Below are 22206 nucleotides of genomic sequence, written 5' to 3' on the forward strand. Positions count from 1 at the left end.
GCCTATCCACTTTAGATATAGGTTAAAAATGGTTGAATCATGACCATCATCTTATTGACAACGCATGAAAACCTAATCAAACTATTTGTAAATTGTCAAATCTATTCCAAAAAAAATAAAAAAATAAAAAAAATCACATATTTTTTTTTATTTGATTCCATTTTTAGATCTTATTATAAAAAATAAAATCAAATGAATAATTATATTAATTTTTATTGTGATAATTGATAATAATTATTAAATAATTTATTACTTTTCCAGTATTTTATAAGGTATATTTTACTTTTATAAATTGATAAAAGATGTACTAATATTATTAAGTATGAAGTGATGCACAAATTATAATTATTTTACAAAAAGAACTAATAATAATATTTTATATTAATACTAAATAATTTTTTTAACTAAAATATATGTTAAACAAAATTTAATAAAAATAAAAATTATTTTTAAAATAATATAACATATATAATAATTATGTAAGTTAAGTTGATAAATTTAAATTATGATAATATATTAAAAAATAAAAAAAATCTTAGAATGAAACCTAACCAACTCAAATCACAAGATTAAATATTATATTTAAATTAAACAAATCAAATTTTATCTTTATTTTATATTTAATTTAGATAATGTTTTATATAAAAATCAAATCAAATTATACATAAACATCCAACAGATGTGCTAGGTTTATGTGGAAGGTAGACATTGCCAATCCAACGTCTATAATTCCAGAACACTTGGTCTACCGACACGTCGTTTCAAACATACATTTCAAATATTTTTTTTTTAATAATCAATAGCAGCGTTTCACCTTTTCCATTTTCATGAACAAAATATAAATATTTCACTCCCCAAACCCCAAAGTCCCACCAATAATTCTCGTTCCCACTCTCTCTGTTCTGTTCTCTCTGTTCCTCCAGAGTTCCTCTATCCTCAACGCCTGTGAAGGTGAGTTCTTATCTTGATTTTCTTTTTCCTTAACAATACATTTTAATTCCATCTTTCTGTATGTGGGCTTTGCATTTTGTGTGGAATTGTGTCACCAAAATGTCACAATTTTCAAATTCTGACTTTGAAATTAAAACCTTTTACCCCATTTTTTTTAAATTTTAAAGCATAGTTTTTTTTTTTGGTGTTTTGGCCTGTGGTTAATTTGATGTTAGATTTTCAGAATTCTTGTGTTTCATGTTGCTCATAAGGATTTTTCCCGTGTGATTGGGTCTCTTTTTGATCTGATTAAGAGGTTTCTCGCAGTTTGTTTTAGTTTCTTTCTTCTTTTATGGGGTAAGATTGATTTTTTGCATTTTCTATTTTCTTTACAATTTGTGGACGTAGTAAGGGTTTCGGTGGTGTATATTAGTTTAATTCAGGTTATGGGAGTGTGCGTGTGTGCCAATGAGTTTGTTGCTCGATTTAGACATGAGAAGAGAATGAAAAAAAAGAGGAACAAAGAAACTGTGTGTGTTGTAGTAGTGCTAGTGAACAAAATGTTCTTTTTATTTTGGACACATTGGCTGGTGTCCAAAATTTCTAGATTTCTGTTGTTCTGCCATGGGAAATTATGTGGTTCTGAATTGCAATTGATTATGAGTTTGGTTATAGCTAGCTTGATTGCTTTTCTGGTGGGTGGTAATATTTATACATACATGCATGCTTGCATACGTACACACATATTTTCTATGTTTTCTGTTATTTGCTTGGTTGAAGTGTCTGCAATTTGATTAGCAATAAGTTGTTTACTAAAAGGGTTTAAAGAAATTTGTGTAGTAGATGATGAGTTTGAATTGCAATTGATTATGAGTTTAGTTTTAGCTTGTTTTTTTTTGTTTTTTTCTGGTGAATGGTGACCTATACATAGGGAGAGGGATGAGGGCCTTCTCATAGGGAATGGATGGAAATGTTACACTGTTCTTCTTGTGCGATTGCTTTTGTTTATTTGAGTGAATGATGATTTATCTCCAGCACTTCTTTCTTTCTACTAATGATTCCAGTATTTTTTTTTCTCTCATTTGAACCCCATGTTTGTGCAATGGATATAATTTTAAAAATGAATGACCTTACAGTTTTGATGGCTACAAACCTACAAGTAGTTTGATTATTGTTGGTATATCAGACACCTACTGGCCTACATAGTAAATATTCTTACAAAATTTTCAACCTTAATTGATTCTTCTTTGACATTCTGAGGACCACGTGCACTTTTAACTTATCTTCATTAATTTGAATTTTTAAATTTATTCATGATTCATTACAACTTCACAAGTATTCCATACAGTACCCAGTTTATTAAGATTAAGATGTTGGATTTTTGTTTGACTGACTGGCTTACTGAATTATTTATATTTGTGAGAGTTCTTTTAATTTAGTTTTTAATAACCTTTATCTATTGTGAGTAAATTTGGAGCCGCAGATATGTTTAATGTAAATAGTTTTTTTGAGAACATTTTTAATGTAAATAGTAAATGGGTTTTCTTTCTTTTGTTTGTTAAACTGTAGTTGATTGGAAATACTGGGGACTCTTGTGAGCTGAGTGAGTGAGTGAGTAGTTGCATGAGTTTCTCTGACATTTTTTAGGAGAGATATTCCTCATCAATCTGAGTTAAGATGAAGTACAACTGCAGTAACTATACTGACATAGCTGCCTGCTGCTTACGGGCTTGATTCAGATGTTAAAATGTTATGGAATATTATGTACTGCTTCTCAGTTCTCAATGCAATCCCCCTCCTTATAATGCTTGTGTCTTGGTTATTTCATTCTGTTCTATTTATATACTGTATAATAGTTTATGCTCCTATACTTTGGGAATTTTGCACCAAATCAGATTAGTTTTTATTTTTTTTTTATTTTTTAAATAAACTTATTTGAAATCAAATCACCTTTGCAGGTGTTTTTTCTGTAGTTTGATTGCTTCATTCTTTGAAGTGAATTTGACAATTAAGTAAACTGGTTGAGAAGGGTTCACTCCTCTTCACTGGAAGAACAAAACATAGATTGCAGGTGGAGTTTTTCTGATGGTAAGCACTTTTTTTCTTTCTTTTATGCAGAGCTACTCGTCTGTGTTTTTATGACTCTTGTTGGGGGAAACTGCATTAAGTTTACATTGTTTGTCTTAAAATGTGGGTTTGGGCCTAACTCAACCCCAAAAGCTAGCTCATGGGGTGAGGGTTGTCTCCCACTTATATATTCTATCTTTGCACTATCTCTACCCACAATCCAGTTCTTTTACTCATTGGATGGTAACATAAGAAATTCCATCCAATATTTCCGGCCTTGTTTCATGTCTAGTATTGCATGCTATGTTAGCCATTGTGATTGTCATCATTGTGGCATAAAGTTACCAAGCAGGACAGGATGTCCGCATATATGCAGTTTGGCTTTCCGTTTTTATATCATTTTTGTATGTTCTTAATAGTAGGTATATTTTATTACAAGATTTAATTTTAATTAGGCATACAAGGCTCTGTGGGCTTTTTGTCTGACCCATATGGGCTATGGCTTGACTCGGTTGGTCCATTTGACAGTTTTATCTTAACTGAAACTTTCTTTCACCTTTGCCATTGAAGTACTCTGCCTGCTAGGTGTGATGTACTACTACTTGTTTTCCTTTCATACCTGCTATGTCTCTTCCTATTAAACCTCAAGTTGCTTCTGCAAACTGTAAGTCAATTCATTGTTATTTTTCTATGTTGCTGAATATAATTATCTTTATTTTGTTATTATGTTTTCTAAATGTATCTATATATTGATAAAATTCTGTGCTTCCTGCTGCAATGTCATCTCTTTTAAACTAAATGGGAAAATAAAGGAAAAAGCTGAATGAGAATTATCTTTATTTTTTACAGACTTACAGTTGTTAATTTTTGTAACTAATGCTTTGTTAGTCCAGTTTCTCTATGTGTTCTTTGATTCAACCAAAGAATGTTAAATAAATGCCTCTGAACTAATTGTTTCAGTTCCATGGTTTCCTCAACAGATATGCTGCTAAAGCCACACACATAAAGTGGAGCTGATTGCATAACTAGAATATGATTGAGAGCTAATAACTAATTCAGATGATCTTGTAAAGGTTATAATCAGTCATTTTACATGAAAAGGAGGGATCTTTTAGTCAAGCTATTGGAAACTTGCTGCAGTAAGATATCAATCACACAGTTGCACTCACAGTGTTTGAAAGTGGGCCTTGCCCTTGATAGTTTCGTTGTTACCAAGCTTAATGTTCTTTATGCTAGATATGCATCACTTTGCCATGCACATAAGCTGTTTGAAGAAACACCTTGTAAAACTGTCTATCTATGGAATGCTTTACTTAGGAGCTATTTTTTGGAAGGAAAATGGGTAGAGACGTTATCTCTATTCCATCAAATGAACGCTGATGCAGTAACTGAGGAAAGACCTGACAATTACACAGTGTCTATTGCTTTGAAATCATGTTCTGGTTTGCAGAAGCTTGAGCTGGGAAAAATGATTCATGGATTTCTCAAGAAGAAGATAGATAGTGACATGTTTGTAGGGTCTGCATTGATTGAGTTGTATTCAAAGTGTGGACAAATGAATGATGCTGTGAAAGTGTTTACAGAGTATCCAAAACCAGACGTGGTTTTATGGACTTCAATAATTACTGGGTATGAGCAGAATGGAAGTCCTGAACTTGCACTTGCGTTTTTCTCCCGAATGGTTGTGTTGGAGCAAGTAAGTCCTGATCCAGTAACACTTGTTAGTGCTGCTTCTGCTTGTGCCCAGTTATCTGATTTTAACCTTGGAAGAAGTGTACATGGATTTGTAAAACGAAGGGGTTTTGATACTAAGTTATGTTTGGCCAATTCTATTCTAAATTTATATGGAAAAACTGGTTCCATCAGGATTGCAGCTAATTTGTTCAGGGAAATGCCATATAAAGATATTATATCTTGGAGCTCAATGGTTGCCTGTTATGCTGATAATGGAGCTGAAACTAATGCGTTAAATCTTTTCAATGAAATGATAGATAAGAGAATTGAACTCAACAGGGTTACTGTCATTAGTGCATTGCGAGCTTGTGCTTCCAGTTCAAATTTGGAAGAAGGTAAGCAGATTCATAAATTAGCCGTCAATTATGGTTTTGAGTTGGATATTACTGTCTCTACAGCTCTTATGGACATGTACCTGAAGTGCTTCTCACCTGAAAATGCAATTGAACTTTTCAACAGAATGCCCAAGAAGGATGTAGTTTCTTGGGCTGTTTTGTTTAGTGGCTATGCTGAAATTGGAATGGCACACAAATCCCTGGGGGTTTTCTGCAACATGTTATCTAATGGAACACGACCTGATGCTATTGCTCTAGTGAAGATTCTTGCTGCTAGTTCAGAATTGGGGATTGTTCAACAAGCTTTATGTCTTCATGCTTTTGTAACTAAAAGTGGATTTGACAATAATGAATTTATTGGAGCGTCACTCATAGAGTTGTATGCAAAATGTAGTAGCATAGATAATGCTAACAAGGTTTTCAAAGGAATGAGACATAAAGATGTTGTTACCTGGAGCTCAATAATTGCAGCTTACGGATTCCATGGGCAAGGAGAAGAGGCTTTGAAATTATTTTATCAGATGTCTAATCATTCAGATGTTAAGCCTAATGATGTAACCTTCGTCTCAATTCTATCTGCCTGTAGTCATGCAGGTTTGATTGAAGAAGGGATAAAGATGTTTCATGTCATGGTGAATGAATACCAATTGATGCCCAATATAGAGCATTACGGGATAATGGTTGATCTTCTTGGTCGAATGGGAGAGTTGGATAAGGCCTTGGATATGATTAATAACATGCCCATGCAAGCTGGGCCTCATGTATGGGGAGCCTTACTTGGTGCTTGTCGCATACATCAAAATATTAAGATAGGGGAGCTTGCCGCTCTGAATCTTTTCCTGTTAGACCCTAATCACGCAGGGTATTATACGCTTTTATCAAATATATATTGTGTGGACAAGAATTGGCATGATGCTGCAAAACTCAGGACATTGATAAAGGAGAATAGGTTGAAGAAGATTGTTGGTCAAAGCATGGTTGAGATAAAAAATGAGGTTCACAGTTTCATAGCTAGTGATAGATTCCATGGTGAATCTGATCAGATTTATGAAATGCTGAGAAAATTAGATGCAAGAATGAGAGAAGAAGGTTATGATCCTGATTTACAGACACAAGAAATACAGTTCTAATTTTGACTGTGTGGAACATTAAATCTGATGGGGAAGTTGTCTCATGGCATTAAGATTTATACCATAATTTAGATGGTTGACTTGCTGGTACTGAGATTGGGGAAGTTATTTGTGGTCAGAAATACCTTTGCAAGCGCTTTTTCTGCAGTTTGATTGCTTCACTCTAAGCAGAAATTTGATAATTAAGTAAATAAGTTGAGAAGGGCTCATTAAAGCTTCTTAGTGGCAGACCAAAACATAAAGTGGAAGTGGATTTGTTCTGATGGTAAAAATTTCTTCGCTTTTATGATGGCTAGTTGTCTATGCATTTACGGTTCTTGTTGGGGCAGCTCTAGCAAGATTACATTGCTTGGCCTAGCAGATATTATTTACTCATCATTACATCTCTTGGCATCCTGTTAAATTTACTGGTTATGTATCTGTGCAGTTGAACTTTTCAAGAAATTGATTTGTCATAAAACTACTTTTAAACAGAAGAATTCACCCAACAATTGCATTGGAATATAGCTGAGCATGTTTTGTTTTTTTTAATCAATTTTGGTTTTTAATAATTTTACATTGTAGGTATTGTGTTATTGTTTCAGGCGACTATTGAAAAATCTTCAACGTAATCAAACCACTGCTTCATTGGAAAATCTTGATGAATCTCCTTGAGGGAAAGAATCTTGATGATTTTTCAACAGTGTATCCTGTCATTGAAAGTTTCTAGACCATCACTACTTCATTGGCCATCTTCTATAGCACAGGATTCCTTTAACATATATTGCTTTTTTTTGCACCTTTTGTTTGTTATTTTAACTTCTGTGTGCAAGTTTTTCCTTCCTGTGAAGAGGAGCACACTATACCTGTAGTATCGTTGTCCTTTGGATCCTCTCATGTGACATAACTAGAATGTCGGCGGACAGCTTTTATCTTCTAATAATATCCTGTCTCTCTTTTGACATGGTATTCATCTCATGAGATGACCAAATTTGTCTATTCATTTGTGTTGAACAAGTTCATGGAAAATCTTTTAATAGGAAATAATGCATTCAAGTATAGTATATATGTAGAGTTAGAATGTTTTTTTTTTTTTTTTAAATTTGTTTGCCACTTCTCTAGGTTAGCAATTGTTTGTCTGGAATTATATATTTTGGTTAGTTTTTGAAACTTGTTAGACTATATGCTACTGAATCCTGTACAGGTCCCAGATGAGCTCCTAGAAGTACATATGCTGATTTTAGCTTATCAAATCAATTTCATTTTCTTCAATAGGTGTTTATAGTGAAATTTATGCAAACAATATCGTAATCTATGTCTGATAAAAAAAAGATTATAATCTATAATATATCTTCTAATTTTAAGAAGTATTTAATGATTTTCAGCGCTTTTAAAAATGAAAAATTCAGTATCTAAAATTATTTTAAATGTAAGAAATATATAAAGAAAATATTCAATATGTTTAGTATCTATGATCTACAATTCAATTCTTTTCTCTTTATATTATATTTTTTAAAAGTATTGATTATTTTATTTTTTAGAAGTATTGATTATTTTAGATATCGAAAATCAATAAATACTTTCCTAAAATTAGAGTATATATTGTAGATTATAAATATAGATTGCATAGATTATGGATTATATAGATAGATCATTCCTCAAAAAACTAAATAAATAGATAGATTGTAGATTCGAAATTGGAGGTTATAGATAAATGACTTTCTTTAAAATATTATTTTAATTTGATTTATTTATTACTTTAAAATGTTGATATACATTAACATAAGGTGAAATAATTTGTTAATAAAATGCTAGAAACTAGTAAAATTTGCTTTCATAAAAAGTTCTATATCAACGTGTGTTCATCTAATTGGAATTAAGTTTGGATCCCTTAAATAAAATTTTAAAGTTCAAATATTATAAATAAAAAAATATAATTAAGAAAAAGACTTCATTAAAAGTGATAAGAGTAGTTTCTTTTACAAAAATGTTAGTTATTAGTAAACTTAATGGATACTTTACCTCAATAATACAAGTGATCTGAAATAAAATTTAAAATATCTGATTTGGTTAGACAAATATTTTCACAATTAAATAAATTAGAAGCTAGGTTATTTAACAAAACCAACTGATGTAGGTTTCTATTAATCATTATTTAAATATATCATTACATCAGATTTTTTTTATATAAATATCTATTAATACCATTCGTAATATCACATCTAATTAATTATCAATATTAACATTGACAGATATCTTTAATAAAAAAATGATTTTGGCAAGTTTGTGACACCCTCTACCCCGACATATAAATAAATAAAACATATAAAAAAATATCGGTAACCAAATTCACACGGATAAAACGTTCACATTCACTTCACTATTATCAATTAAAACTTATTAAAAATATATTCGGCTCGAAACAAGGCCGTCAAAATTTACAAAAATATTTTGTTAAATCAGTGAGATAAAATAAAATAGACTAACATTATGCAATTAATATAAAACTTATGTCCTGCTGTCACATCCTATCAGAGCATTGTGTTCCGACGTCCTTCAACACAAGGTTCCTTTAAGCACTTCACCTAGTCATCTGCTCCCCCGAACACAAGGTTCAAGATCATCACAGGATCCAAACACAAACAACAAATCGGGAGTGAGTTATCACATTTCTAGCTACTAGAGAGAAACAAAACAACATATAGTAGTCAAATACAATTTACTTAGCATATCTCACATTATTTCATCACTTTGTCATTCAAAATTTACTTTTCAATCATCAATCAAACCTTTCAATCATAAATCACAATACACAAGAATCACACACTCCGATCAAGATATAATAACACATCAATTTCATAATGAACAATTAGCAAGTGCATGAGACAGTTATGTTAAGACTCAAGTCTATATGCAATGTGGTACCATGTCAGTGAAAAATCACCCTAGGACGCTTAGGAGTACATAACAAGACACACCACACAATGGGTTTGTCAGGTCACTCTCACTAAGTAAGATCATAGGGAGACCAGTCAGGGTCACGATGTTTTGCGAGAATGCTCCAACCATATGGGATCAGCATAGGCTTAAAGGAGCACTCAAACCCGGTGACTCCCAAGGCCTACACTCTGAAGAGTCCGTCAGGGCCTCTCCCTCCTGATTCAGGTCCAACCCCTAAAATCATTTTAGCACACAAACATTGCTAGTGAATTATACAATACCCACAACCTCACACTCGTGTCTTAAACACGTACAACATATTGCGCTACAATTTAACACTGGTTCCTAAATAGGAACCTACACTTTCTCTTTAACACTGTGCATTTACACTTTTCTCAAGATAACACTGGTCGGGTTATTGTACAATTCACAGCTTACAACACAAATAATGTCACATCAAGAGTTAATCACACACTTATTCACAACCAAAACTCATTCACAATTTCACATCTCATAATGTCACAATCCACCATCACATGTTTTCACGTATCTCACAATTCAACACCTGTTTTACTTTACACTTTTACTCAATCTCAAAAACAATATTATAATCTCAAGGCAGCATATTATTCCACAATTCATCACATATTTCATTTATAAGCATTGCTCATGAATTATACAATACCACGACCTCACACTTATGTTTCAAACATGTTTAACACAATTGCGCTACAATTTAACACTGGTTCCTAACTAGGAACCTACACTTTCTCTTTAACACTGTGCATAAACACTGGTCGGGTTATTGTATAATTCATAGCTCACGATATAATTAATGTAACATCAAGTGTTAAACACATCCACTTATTCACAATCGAATATCATGTCCACACTTTAACATCTCATAACATCACATCAACCATCTCATAACATTCCCAATGATATTCATAAGGTACAACATACACACGTTTATGAAATTTAACCATAATATTCTCAAACTCCAACACTTAATAATTTTTGGAATCATACTGTAACACTCTACAATATTATTTACATAAATTATTAATATAAATAACTACCTCTCTATATATAAACTAGCATACATCATATTAAATCACAAATTTCAAAGTAAGCTTTCAATGCACAAATTCTAAATAATTATATGAACACTTTGGTCAGTTTCAATTATGATATTAATTTTTTGAATTATATATAAAAACCTAAACAACAAGAAAAATAGAAAATACAAAATCAATATCTCTCTCTAAATTTCTCCTTACTTTATTTCATCAATTCATATTAATTAGAAAAAGTACTCAATTTATAGGATTCACGCTCAACACAATAGCATATCAATTTCACAACAATTGGTTTGTCAAACATATATAATTCATTGTAATAATTATAAGGATAAAATGAAATTGCAAAAACACCCCAAAACCCATTCCAATTGATATCTCTAAGGATCTCTACACATGTTCTTACTAGTTCCCAATTGTGAATAACTCATCCCTTACCTCTAAGCGGGCTCACGTGTCTTCAGCCAGCGATAGCAGCATCTCTAGCGGTTCCCTGAGATTCCTCCAATTTTTATCCTCTAACTGCTCCGATAGAGTTCCCAAACGTCAACGAGACAGAGAAGGGATTGAAGCCTCCACTTGTACTGTCATCATGTGATTTACTTTTCTCCCTTCACAAATATTATCTCCCAAATCCCAACGGTGAAAGCGTGCGAAATTAAATTTTGAACAACATATCCAAATTTCATGAAAATCCAACGGTTAACGAAACCGGAATCATAGTTTTACCGAGACAACTATGGGTTTCTGCGGAAAAGGAAAATGCTACAATGCGAGGGGTATTTCTCTTAGCTCAGCCATAATATCAAAATTTCCAACGGTGCGAATGCTAGTAATTGGGTTGCAAACGTGTTTCTCAAATTTTACAACGATCCAACGGTAAATGAGTCCAAGATCGTTATTTTATGAGACAGGTTAGGTGGCATGCGGGAAAAAGAGAGGATTTTGGGAGAAGAGAGAAAAAACAAAATTGTGAGGCAGAGGAGTCTGAGGAGTCTGAAAACTGACCTAGCATGTTGTTATTTATAGCCAGGGGCATTTACGACCTATTATTTACTCTATTTATTTATTTATTATTTATTATTTTATAAAAACAAACTTTATTTTATTCTCTATCAAACAAATAAAAAAAATAACCTTTTTATTTTCTCTCAAATCATTATTTTAATTAATAATTATATCTTCTTATTTATTTATTTATAAAATCTCATCATTTTTTTTAAAATTCTATTTATTTATAAATAACAATCCTTTTTAATCTAGTTTACGAAAATTGGGATGTTACAAAGTTAATTATCAATTTTATAGCAAGAGTAATAGTTATATATTTTCTTTGGAAAAATATGTTTTTTGTTTGATTATTTTTGTGAAATCTTTTGGCAAGTTAATTATTAATTTTATAGCAAGAGTAATAGTTATATATTTTTTCGGAAAAGTATGTTTTTATTTTGATTATTTTTGTGAAATCTTTTTTTTTAAGTTCTTGAAGTTTCATATAATTTAATTTAGTTTTTATATTCTATAAAAAAAAACTTGTTTTTAAGTCTCTTCTCACATAATTTTCACAAATAACATTAAGTTTTGTCTTATGTGACAAACAAAATATATTTTTTTAATTCGATTAAAATGATGTGAATTTTTTTTTAAAAAAAACTACTAATATCTCTCTCCCAAATAACTTTTAACTATTCTTGATTTATCTTATCTTTTTAAAAGGCGGCAATAAGAAACACTCAAATGGTCAGATCCACCAAACCCATCAACTATAAATAATTGTTGCTTCGCTGATAGTTCTTCGTTCGCGATTCTTTCTTCTTCTTAGTTCACTGTTCAGTCTCTTTCGTGATTCCTTGTTCACGCTCTTTCTTGGTTCATTCTCCATTCATCATCCATCAGCTACACTAAATCAATCGACAAAAGAGGCAGAGTGAGACAAAACACAAAGTAGTAAGAGCAATCATGGGACAGACCAAACCTAAATGCCGTTCCACATATCAACCATTAAGAAGCCACAACATGAGTACAACATCTTTGTTGACAATACCAACCTACCATTCAATCACGTTTAGCTAAAGTGGAGTCATGGAGAGAAACGGTTTATTCACCCACTGGTGAGTTTTTTTCCATTTAACCCAATGGGCACACAAAAATTATCTTCTTGGTTTTTATTTTGTTTTGGGTTTTGATACTTTTTTTAATCAACGATTTAGTTCCGTGTCTCGCTTGCAAACCCTATCATTGGCGTAGTGGAGGGTTTGGGTATACTTGTTAAACTCAATAGAATAAATAAGCTAGTTATTGATTGATATAGATATTGCCACGTGTAATAAGTGCTTTCCTATATGCTGAACCACATACTAATTGTGTTGATTGAGTATTAGCCACGTGCTACTTCAGTGGCAGAAAAAACTAGCTGATATAATATCATTTCGTGTATTTGATCATAATAACAAAAAAACAGAAATAATTTCCGTTGTAACTGTTTTCCCCTTTCTCTCTCTCTCTCGTTCTTGGAAAAGTGTATGTGCGTGATTTTTTTTTGATGAATTCATACTCCAACAAATGGTATCCAAAGCAGGTTGTTGAAGTGTGATCATCGATTGAAAGACTGGTGAGTGAAACCTAAACACGAGAGATGGTAAGCGAGTGAAAACACGAGAGGCGGTGAGGAACCTTATCAATGGCAACGACGAACAGAAACTTTCTGGCGAACTTTCCGGTTCTTGATGAGAGAAATTACGATCAGTGGAGTATGAAGATGAAGGCGATCCTCGGTTATCAAGATGTGTGGGATCTGGTGGTGAACGGACTAGATCCGTTGCTGGCGAATCCAACCGTTGCGCAACAAGCGATATATAGAGATGCGAAGAAGAAGGATTGCAAAGGCTTGTGCATTCTGCATCAGTGTGTGAATCAAGCAATTTTTGAGAAAATTGCGAGATCGGAGACAAGCAAAGCGGCGTGGGATGTTCTCGCAAGTTCCTACGCCGGTGAGAAATTGAAGAAAGTACGGCTTCAAACTCTAAGGCGACAGTATGAATTGCCAGGCATGGAAGAGAGTGAGACAATTGCTACCTATTTCACTCGTGTTCAAACCATGACAAATCAAATGCAATCGTGTGGTGAAACTCTGTCTGATGAGAAGATTGTTGAGAAGATATTACGATCGGTGCATTCGTGATTTGATCATGTCATGGTAGCGATTGAAGAATCGAAGGATCTATCAACGCTAAAATTGGAGGAGCTTCAAGGATCACTTGAAGCACATGAACAACGAATGAATGAGAGGAAGTCTGTGAAGCCTAGCACTGAACAAGCACTCATGGCAGAAAGTGGAAACAGAAGTCGTGACAGTCAAGGAGGACGTGGCAGAAGTAGAAACAATTACAGAGGAGGAAAAGGCAGAGGTAACAATTGTAACTCAAACTTTGGTAGAGGAAACTCTAGTAATAATTACAATAGTGAATAAAAGAACAATAGCAGTGAGAATTATAGAAGAAGAGGTGGAAGAGGTGGTAGAGGAAGAGGTGTAAGAGGAGGAAGAAAAACTGATAAGAGTCATATTCAATGCTATAATTGTGAGAAATACGGTCATTTTGCTGATGAATGCTATAGTAATCCAAGCCACACTGATGCAAGATTGGCTCAAGAAGAAGATGAGAAGGAGGAAATTCTGTTAATGGCAGTAGAGGAGGAAATTGGTGATGACTGATGATGGAGTGGAAGAAGTGAGAAAGGAGAAAGTAGATATAGAAGAAGTGTTATATATGGTGATTGTGAAGGATGATTGTGATCATGGTGTAACTGGTTCCTTGACACTGGGTGTTCAACACACATGTCAGGAAAGAAGGAATGGTTTGTTGAGATAGATTTCACTGTCAAAAGCAGGGTGAGGTTTGTTGATGACAAGACTATGAAGGTTGAAGGTGTAGGAAAGGTGATGATCAGGAAGAGAGATGGATCTAAATGCTTTATTTATGGAGTGTTGTATGTTCTAGGAATGAAGAGCAATCTTTTGAGCATTGGACAGCTACTGGAGAAAGGGTACAAGATGGTGTTGGAGGATTGTGCCATGAAGGTGTATGACAATGAGAGGAGATTGTTGATTAAAGCAAATTTGTCAAAGAATAGAACATTTAAAGCTGAGCTAGATGTTCTAGTGCAATAGTGTTTAGCATCAACAATTGACAAGGAAGAATGGCTATGACATTTTCGTTATGGTCACTTAAACTTCACTGATCTGAATAGGTTACAGAGTAAGGGAATAGTGAAAGGAATTCCTCATATCAAGGTGCCAAATGATGTATGTGGAGAATGTATAAAAAGCAAGATGTCCAGAAACTCATTCAATCAAAATGTATCCACAAGATCCAAGAGGAAGCTGCAAGTTGTTTTTTCTGATGTATGTGGACCAATTCAACATATGACTCCTGGAGGTAACAAATACTTTGTTACATTTATAGGTGAGTTTAGTAGAAAACTTTGGATTTACTTGATTAAGAGGAAGAGTGATGTGATTGAAGTATTCAAGAAATTCAAAGTTTCAGTGGAGAAACAGTGTGGAAAGAATTTAGAGATATTAAGAACGGATAGTGGGGGTGAATATGTATCTGCTGAGTTTGCTGAATTTTGTGAGAAAGAAGGCATCACACATGAAGTAGCACCTCTATACACTCTTCAACATAATGGAGTAGCTGAGAGGAAGAATAGAACTTTGTTGAACATGGTGAGGAGCATGTTAAAGAGCAAGAAACTACCAAAATATTTGTGGGGAGAAGCTGTGAACACTGCTGCATACATCTTGAACAGAAGCCCAACTTGGAAATTGGAAAATATAACACCTGAGGAAGCTTGGACAGGAGTGAAACCAAGTGTGTCTCACCTCAGAGTGTTTGGATCTATTTGTTATAGACATGTACCTGACCAACTGAGAACTAAGCTTGATGATAAAGGAGAAATGATGATATTGATTGGATATCACTCAACTGGAGGTTATAAATTGTTGAATCCAATGAACAACAAGATAGTGATAAGCAGGGATGTAGTGGCGGATGAAAGCAAGGATTGGGAGTGGAATGTCACACCAGAGATAGAAAAATAGAATCAAGTTGAATTGCAACTTGAAGACAGTGACTCTGTGACTGTGCAGGAAAATGAAATTGGAGAAGGCAGTGCTGAGGGGCCAAGAAGATCTTTGAGACAGAGACAAGTCCCTCAAAGATTAAATGATTTTGAATTGTTGAATGATGGTGCAATTAATGATGAAGGAGAGATAGTGCATTTTGCACTACTAGCTGAATCTGAGCCACTCACAGTGGAAGAAGCAATGCAGAATAAGAAATGGATTAAAGCTATGAATGAAGAGCTTAATTCCATAGAAAAGAATAATACTTGGGAGTTAGTGGAACTACCAAAGAATAAGAAAGCCATTGGAGTGAAGTGGGTGTATAAGGTGAAAGTAAATCCCAAAGGAGAAGTGGTGAGGTATAAGGCGAGATTAGTAGCAAGGGGATTTCTCCAAAGGCAGGGCATTGACTATGAAGTATTTGCACCTGTGGCTAGATTAGAGACAGTGAAAGTGGTGGTGGCACATGCAAGTTTGAGAGGGTGGAAACTACATCAACTTGATGTAAAATCAGCATTTTTGAATGGTGATTTACAAGAAGAAGTGTACATTGATCAACCACCTGGGTTTGTAGTGAAAGGCAGTGAGAGCAAGGTGTTCAAATTAAGGAAGGCTTTATATGGGTTGAAACAAGCACCACGTGCTTGGAACATGAAAATAGATAAGAGCTTGACCAATTTGGGTTTTGTGAAATGTAGGTCTGAGGATGGAATGTATGTGAAGTCAGGGGGTGAAGACATTATGATGCTATGCCTTTATGTTGATGATCTGTTATTGACAGGAAACAATGAAGCAAAAGTGAATGAATTTAAGAAAAATCTGATGGATGAGTTTGACATGACTGACCTGGGTGAGTTGTCATATTTTCTTGGAATTGAATTCAAGAAGTGTAGTGAGGGAATTGTTCTCACACAGCAAAAATATGCTACTGATATTCTACATAGATTCAATATGCAACACTGTAACAGTGCTGAAACACCTGCAGAAGTTGGATTGTGGCTTGATAGAGATAGTGAAGAGGACTTAGTAGATGCTACTGAGTTTAGAAGGATTGTTGGGGCATTGAGATATCTCTGCAACACCAGACCTGATCTAGTTTTCAGTGTTGGTCTGATTAGCAGAGTTATGGACAGGCCTAGAGTATCACATCTCAATGCAGCAAAACGAATATTGAGATATGTGAAAGGAACAATTGGTTATGGAATTTTGATGCCCATTAACCATAGTGAAAATACAAGAAATCTATATGGCTATACAGATGCTGATTGGTGTGGAGACAAAAGTGATAGGAAGAGCACTGCTGGGTTTGTTTTTCTAATTGATTCAACACCAATTTCTTGGAGCTTGAAGAAGGAATCTATGGTTGCACTTTCATCGTGCGAAGCTGAATACATTGCTGCTGCAATGGGAGCTTGTCAAGCAGTGCGGCTTGATACTTTGATGCAGGAACTGAAGATCAAAGAAGAAGGTCCAGTTGAGCTATATGTAGATAACAAATCTGCAATCAAGTTAGCCAAACATCCAATTGCACATGGAAGATCAAAGCACATTGAAACCAAATTTCATTTCATAAGAGACCAAGTTGCGAAGGGAAAATTCAAGTTGAAGTTCTGCAGATCAGAAGATCAGCTTGCAGATATATTTACCAAGTCCTTGAAATCTGAAACCTTCAAGAAACAGAGAAGCATGCTGAATATTGTTGATAGCAGGAAACTAGCTTAAGGGGGTGTGTTAAACTCAATAGAATAAATAAGCTAGTTATTGATTGATATAGATATTGCCACGTTTAATAAGTACTCTCCTATATGTTGAACCACATACTAATTGTGTTGATTGAGTATTAGCCACGTGCTACTTCAGTGGCATAAAAAACTAGTTGATATAATATCATTTCGTGTATTTGATCATAATAACAAAAAAACAGAAATAATTTATGTTGTAACTGTTTTCCCCTTTCTCTCTCTCGTTCTTGGAAAAGTGTATGTGCGTGATTTTTTTTGATGAATTCATACTCCAACAATACTTTGCTTACAATTTTTGCATATATATATATATATAAGCTCGTTAAAACAAAAAAAACAAAAACTGTATGTGCATGCCATTCTATTGTAATATGATATCATTCTTATGTAATATTTGATCATTGAGTATGCCATTATATATTCATTGAATGACCTCAAAATAACAATTCTCTTCTTAACAAATATTGGATTATTTATTTCAGGAAAGCCTCTCTGTTATGAGTTTTGTTGATACAGATGTTGGGGATGTTGTGCCAGTGAACTGTTATGAGTTTTGTTGATACAGATGTTGGGGATGTTGTGCCAGCGAAGCCTCCCCCAATAGAAAGCACCCCTTTCAAGCTTGTGGAGACCGTCCAAGATTTGAAAGCACCCCCATTGAGTATGCTGCATTCTGCTGATGAATTTGCAGTAATAACAAACATCACTTCATTGTGCATTAAGATTTACTTTGAACTTTCCTTCTTGACCTATTATGTGTGCAACTATATATAATGATTTATGATCTGTAATATTTAGGTTGATTTGGAGCATAATCAATATCGCACTTTCCAAGGCTTGACTTGCCTGATGCAAATCTCAACAAGGACTGAAGATTTTATTGTTGACACTTTGAAACTTCACAGTTCTATTGGGCCCTATTTGAGGGAAGTCTTCAAGGACCTTTCCAATAGAAAAGTTAGTGGCACATGATTGATTTTTCTTTCAATTCATCATATTTGTTTCATTTTTTTGACCCTATTTATGGTTAATTGGGTTATGCATGGAGCGGACAATGATGTCATGTGGCTTCAACGAGACTTTGGAATCTACATTTGTAATTTGTTTGACACTCATCAGGTTTGCTTAAAATGAACCAACTATTCATTCAATATTAAATTATTTCCCATATTATTTATGAAGGCAACAAATTGTATTAGTTTGTTTAGCAACCTGAAAAATTTGATAAAACGATGCACGTGATTTCTTATCACCATAATCTATATTCCTTGATCACATTCATATGTTTTCAATTTATTACTATAATATTTTTTTCATTATATCATGGAGACTAATATATTTTAATTGAATTTATTAGGCTTCAAAGGTGTTAAAATTGGAGAGGAGGAGTTTGAAGTATCTTCTTTGTCATTTTTGCGACATTACTGCAAACAAGGAGTATGCTGTCTTTATTTTTACACTTGAACTTTCTCGGACGATTTTTTCTGTTTTTTAAATTAAATTCTGGAAGGTTTACAAGTGAACTACTTGCAGATAGCAGAGTGCAGATTGGAGACTACGCCCCCTTCCTTATGAAATGGTAAGGTATAAAAATATTTTTGAACTTATCACATTTGATCCTCCTTTTGATCATTCCTTTTGTTTTATTCGCTTATTCTTTTTGCAGGGCTAGATTTTAACTGCCTTGGTTTTCTAAAATGTACTGTGGTTGTAATTAGTAATATGACTTTGTGGTATTGTTCAGCAAACAAAACCCATAGAATCTGGTAGTCCTAGGATGTATGCCATTTCCCCTGTATTTTAGCAGGGTTGACCTGCAACTGCCCTAAGGCTACAGTGCATAACAAGTTTTATAATTCATAATGAAGTTTCTATTCTGTACTTAACACCTTACAAACTTGGGAGAATTTTATCTGTAGTAAAATAAGCAAATTAAAAATGTTACAAGAATGTTGATGTTTAATGTTATGACAAATCTTCTTTCATTTTCCCCTCCCTCAAAATAATTTATTCTTTGAGCTTGCTTTTAGCTTGATAGTTACCAGTATACTGTCATGGACACCCTAATTACTGTAATTTATTGAATTATTATTTTTGATGACAGATATGCTAGAGAAGATACACATTATCTGCTATACATATATGATTTAATGAGGATTGAGTTATTTTCCATGCTTAATGAGCCTGAAAGTGTTGACGCTCCACTGGTAGAGGTAATTATTTATTTCTCATTGCTATTTTGTTTATCAACAAAATTGATTTAGTAGAGCATCTATTTTATAGAGTCCAGAAACATATTTTAGTTGCTTCATAATTGACACGTTGAGATCAAACTAATTAGATGAGCATGATATCAAACTAATTACACGAGCTTATCTATCCTTGCCACAAACCATTGGGTGTTCCCTTGGACTACTTTGTCTCACAATAGCTTGAACTTTTACTCTTGTTGCTTTCTTGCAATGGTTCATGAGACCTTTTGACCTTTCCTCGGTACAAAAATTAATTTTTTTTTCAATACTTTAATTAATTGAAAGGTAACACAAAAATCTATATGGTTGACTCATTGAATATTTTTGTCACATGACTAGAATTTCTTTTGAATTATAGGTCTACAAGTGCAGTTATAAGGTCTGCATGCGCCTATATGAAAAATAACTTCTGACAGAGAAATCCTTCCTTCGTATATACGGGTTTGTTACCCTTTCAGTTGTAATTATTTCAATATTTTATTGGTTTGTATATAAGTAAGGAGTGTTATATTCTTTTGGTACAGGTTGCAAGGCGCTGGTTTCACTGCTCAACAACTAGTCATTGTTTCGGTAAGTTACTCTTCAATTTCTATTTTGTAATACAAAGATTATTTAAATAAGGAACAAAGGGCTGCTTTATTTTCCGTCCACCACTATTTTTGAAATGAATAAAAAAAAATTTCAAATAAGAAGTCCTTTGAGATAAACTTTGTTGTAGCACATTGATTTCTCTATATATCTTGAAAGAGTTTGGTTTGGATACCTAGAAATTCTAATGGCCTTTATGTACCATCAGATTTTATTCTGTGGTATGAGTCCTTTTTACATGTTTTTATTTTTCAACGAAATCCATAATAGTATCCAAAAATCAAAGACATGGTGTGTTGTATATTTATATTGCATTCAATTAGTATTTCCTTACTTTCTAATTTCTATTCTCAAAATCTATTGTAGTTTACATTCTATTTACATGGCTCATGCAGGGTTTGTTTAAATGGCGTGACTTTGTTGCCCGTGTAAAGGATGATAGCACGGGATATGTATTGCCAAATAAATCAATTCTTGAAATTGGTAAAAGAAACTTGTGTAAATATTTATATACTTTTTTATCTCTTTAGAAAGTTGGCTGTATCATGTAAACTTAATTTTTATTTTCGTGTTTCACAGCTAAACAGATGCCTGTCACTGCAAACAACCTTCGTCTATTGGTGAACTCGAGGCACCCATATGTTGAACACAATTTGGATAGTCTTGTCGACATAATTAGGCATTCTATTCAGAATACTTCAGCATTTGAAGAAATTGCTCAATTATTGAAAACAGGACATGATGTTGCTACCATTGCTCAACAATTGACTCGACATCCTGCCCAGGAACATAACAGGCACCCCATTAGGATCGGCAGCCAAGTGATGGAGGGTAATTTTCACAAAGTATTAGGTTCAAATATCATTCATCATTGGCGGAGGCATGGTGTTGTAAGTCATCAATTGTTTGACTGGCAACATGTGCTTGTGCACTTTTCAACTCCTGTTGTACAGTCCTGCCGCTACTATTGAAGAAGGCACGAGCCATTAGAATTGCCTGAGTGATTGGAGGAGGGTTTAGGTAGTTTTCACGAAGTATTAGGTTCATATCTCATTCACCAGTGGTGGAGGTATGGTGTTGTAAATCAATAATCACAAGTTCATAGTATTGTTGTTTGATCTAACAGAACCTAGTATATAATAACTCTATATTACAGTCCTCAATTCATATGTAATAAAATTTTCAATTGCTCTCTTTTCTCTCTCAAATTGCATTCTATAAGTTAGCACCCATTTTTTCCATTTATTGATTATGTTAAAAGTTATTTCTATGTCTTTTGTTGAGATTTTTAATAATTATCTCATCAAAATTGAGAGCTCCTTTGGCTGCTGCCTTTGCTTCTTCTAGAAGGCCATCTGAGACCAGTATATCTAGTAGCATATAGACTAATAATATAGTCTACATTCTAACTCGAAGCATAGCCTCTTTTATGAGGATGACCGAAAACTTTACTCGAATGCATTATTTCTTCCTCAGAATCAGTGTCCATCATATTCCTGGCCATGAGGTATAGGAACTCAGGGAAGTTAATGGTATCCCATTGGCATCTATCTAATCATGTATTGAAGCTCTGCCTCAGTTTGGGTTTTTCCCCAATGAATGCGTAACAGTTCTTAGATCCTTGGTTGTGATGCAACCTGCAAGTCCAACACTATAACAATCAAATCAATAAACAGCTTCAAATTCATAATTAATATTCAAATCCAGAAATGTAACAAAGGCCATGAGAGAACACATGTAGATATAGCAAAATAAAAGTGAGAACCACTTGAAATCAGCATAGCTTCTATGACTCCCAAATAACGCCCTCCAAATGAATTTCGAAATCACTTTGATGAGAGGACCAGTGTTGGTTTTTATGTGAAAGTAAATTGAGAAAGGTTGATATTCAAATACGTTTGGTTTTGGTCATTTTGGAAATAATTGTCTAGTTTAATTGCATTTTCTATTCCTAACTTTTTTAATTTTTGATAAATTATACCCCTATAAATTTTACCTTTAACTTTTTGATAATTGTAGTTTTTACTTCAGTTTTTTTTTGATAATTTTTACTTTTAACTTTTTCAATAAATTTTATTTTCAACTTTTACGCGATCACATCAGTTCTACTACAAAAGATAAAATCATAAGTTTTTCAAAAGGTTAAGGTAAAATTCAACAACAAAAATAAAAAAAATAAAAAAATAGGAGTAAAGATGCAATTAAGCATACTTGTTTTTATTTGAAGAGAAAGTACGACAAGAAATCCTCATAAATCTTTTAAAAAATGAATTGCGTCTCTTGTTGTCGCTAGTTTAGAATCGAT

At 33.5% G+C, this 22206-nt stretch overlaps 1 protein-coding gene and 1 pseudogene across 3 annotated transcripts; both read left to right on the top strand.

The window, feature by feature from the left end:
- Nucleotides 1-810: 810 nt before the first annotated feature.
- On the top strand, nt 811-7186 carry LOC114412321 (putative pentatricopeptide repeat-containing protein At3g01580). Of its 3 annotated transcripts, XR_003666674.1 has the most exons (4): nt 811-951; nt 2889-3018; nt 3978-6461; nt 6781-7186. XR_003666674.1 is itself a non-coding variant. In XM_028376153.1 (3 exons), the coding sequence occupies exon 3, from the start codon at nt 4091-4093 to the stop codon at nt 6194-6196; it is 2106 nt and encodes a 701-aa protein (XP_028231954.1). In that variant the 5' UTR covers nt 811-951; nt 2889-3018; nt 3978-4090; the 3' UTR covers nt 6197-6731. The 3 variants fall into 3 exon arrangements, 1 of the variants encoding a protein (XP_028231954.1); XM_028376153.1 differs by lacking the exon at nt 6781-7186 and having other exon boundaries at nt 3978-6731; XR_003666675.1 differs by lacking the exons at nt 811-951; nt 2889-3018 and adding an exon at nt 3040-3661.
- Nucleotides 7187-12173: 4987 nt separating this feature from the next.
- Nucleotides 12174-20988, top strand: LOC114411471 (annotated as a pseudogene).
- The last annotated feature ends 1218 nt before the right edge of the window (nt 20989-22206 follow it).

This window comes from Glycine soja, chromosome 5 (genome assembly GCF_004193775.1).
Source record: "Glycine soja cultivar W05 chromosome 5, ASM419377v2, whole genome shotgun sequence".
NCBI classification, from domain to species: Eukaryota; Viridiplantae; Streptophyta; class Magnoliopsida; order Fabales; family Fabaceae; genus Glycine; species Glycine soja.

Excerpts from the sequence above, each read along its gene's own strand:
- LOC114412321 (XM_028376153.1), top strand. The coding sequence starts at position 4,091 with ATGAAAAGGAGGGATCTTTTAGTCAAGCTATTGGAAACTTGCTGCAGT.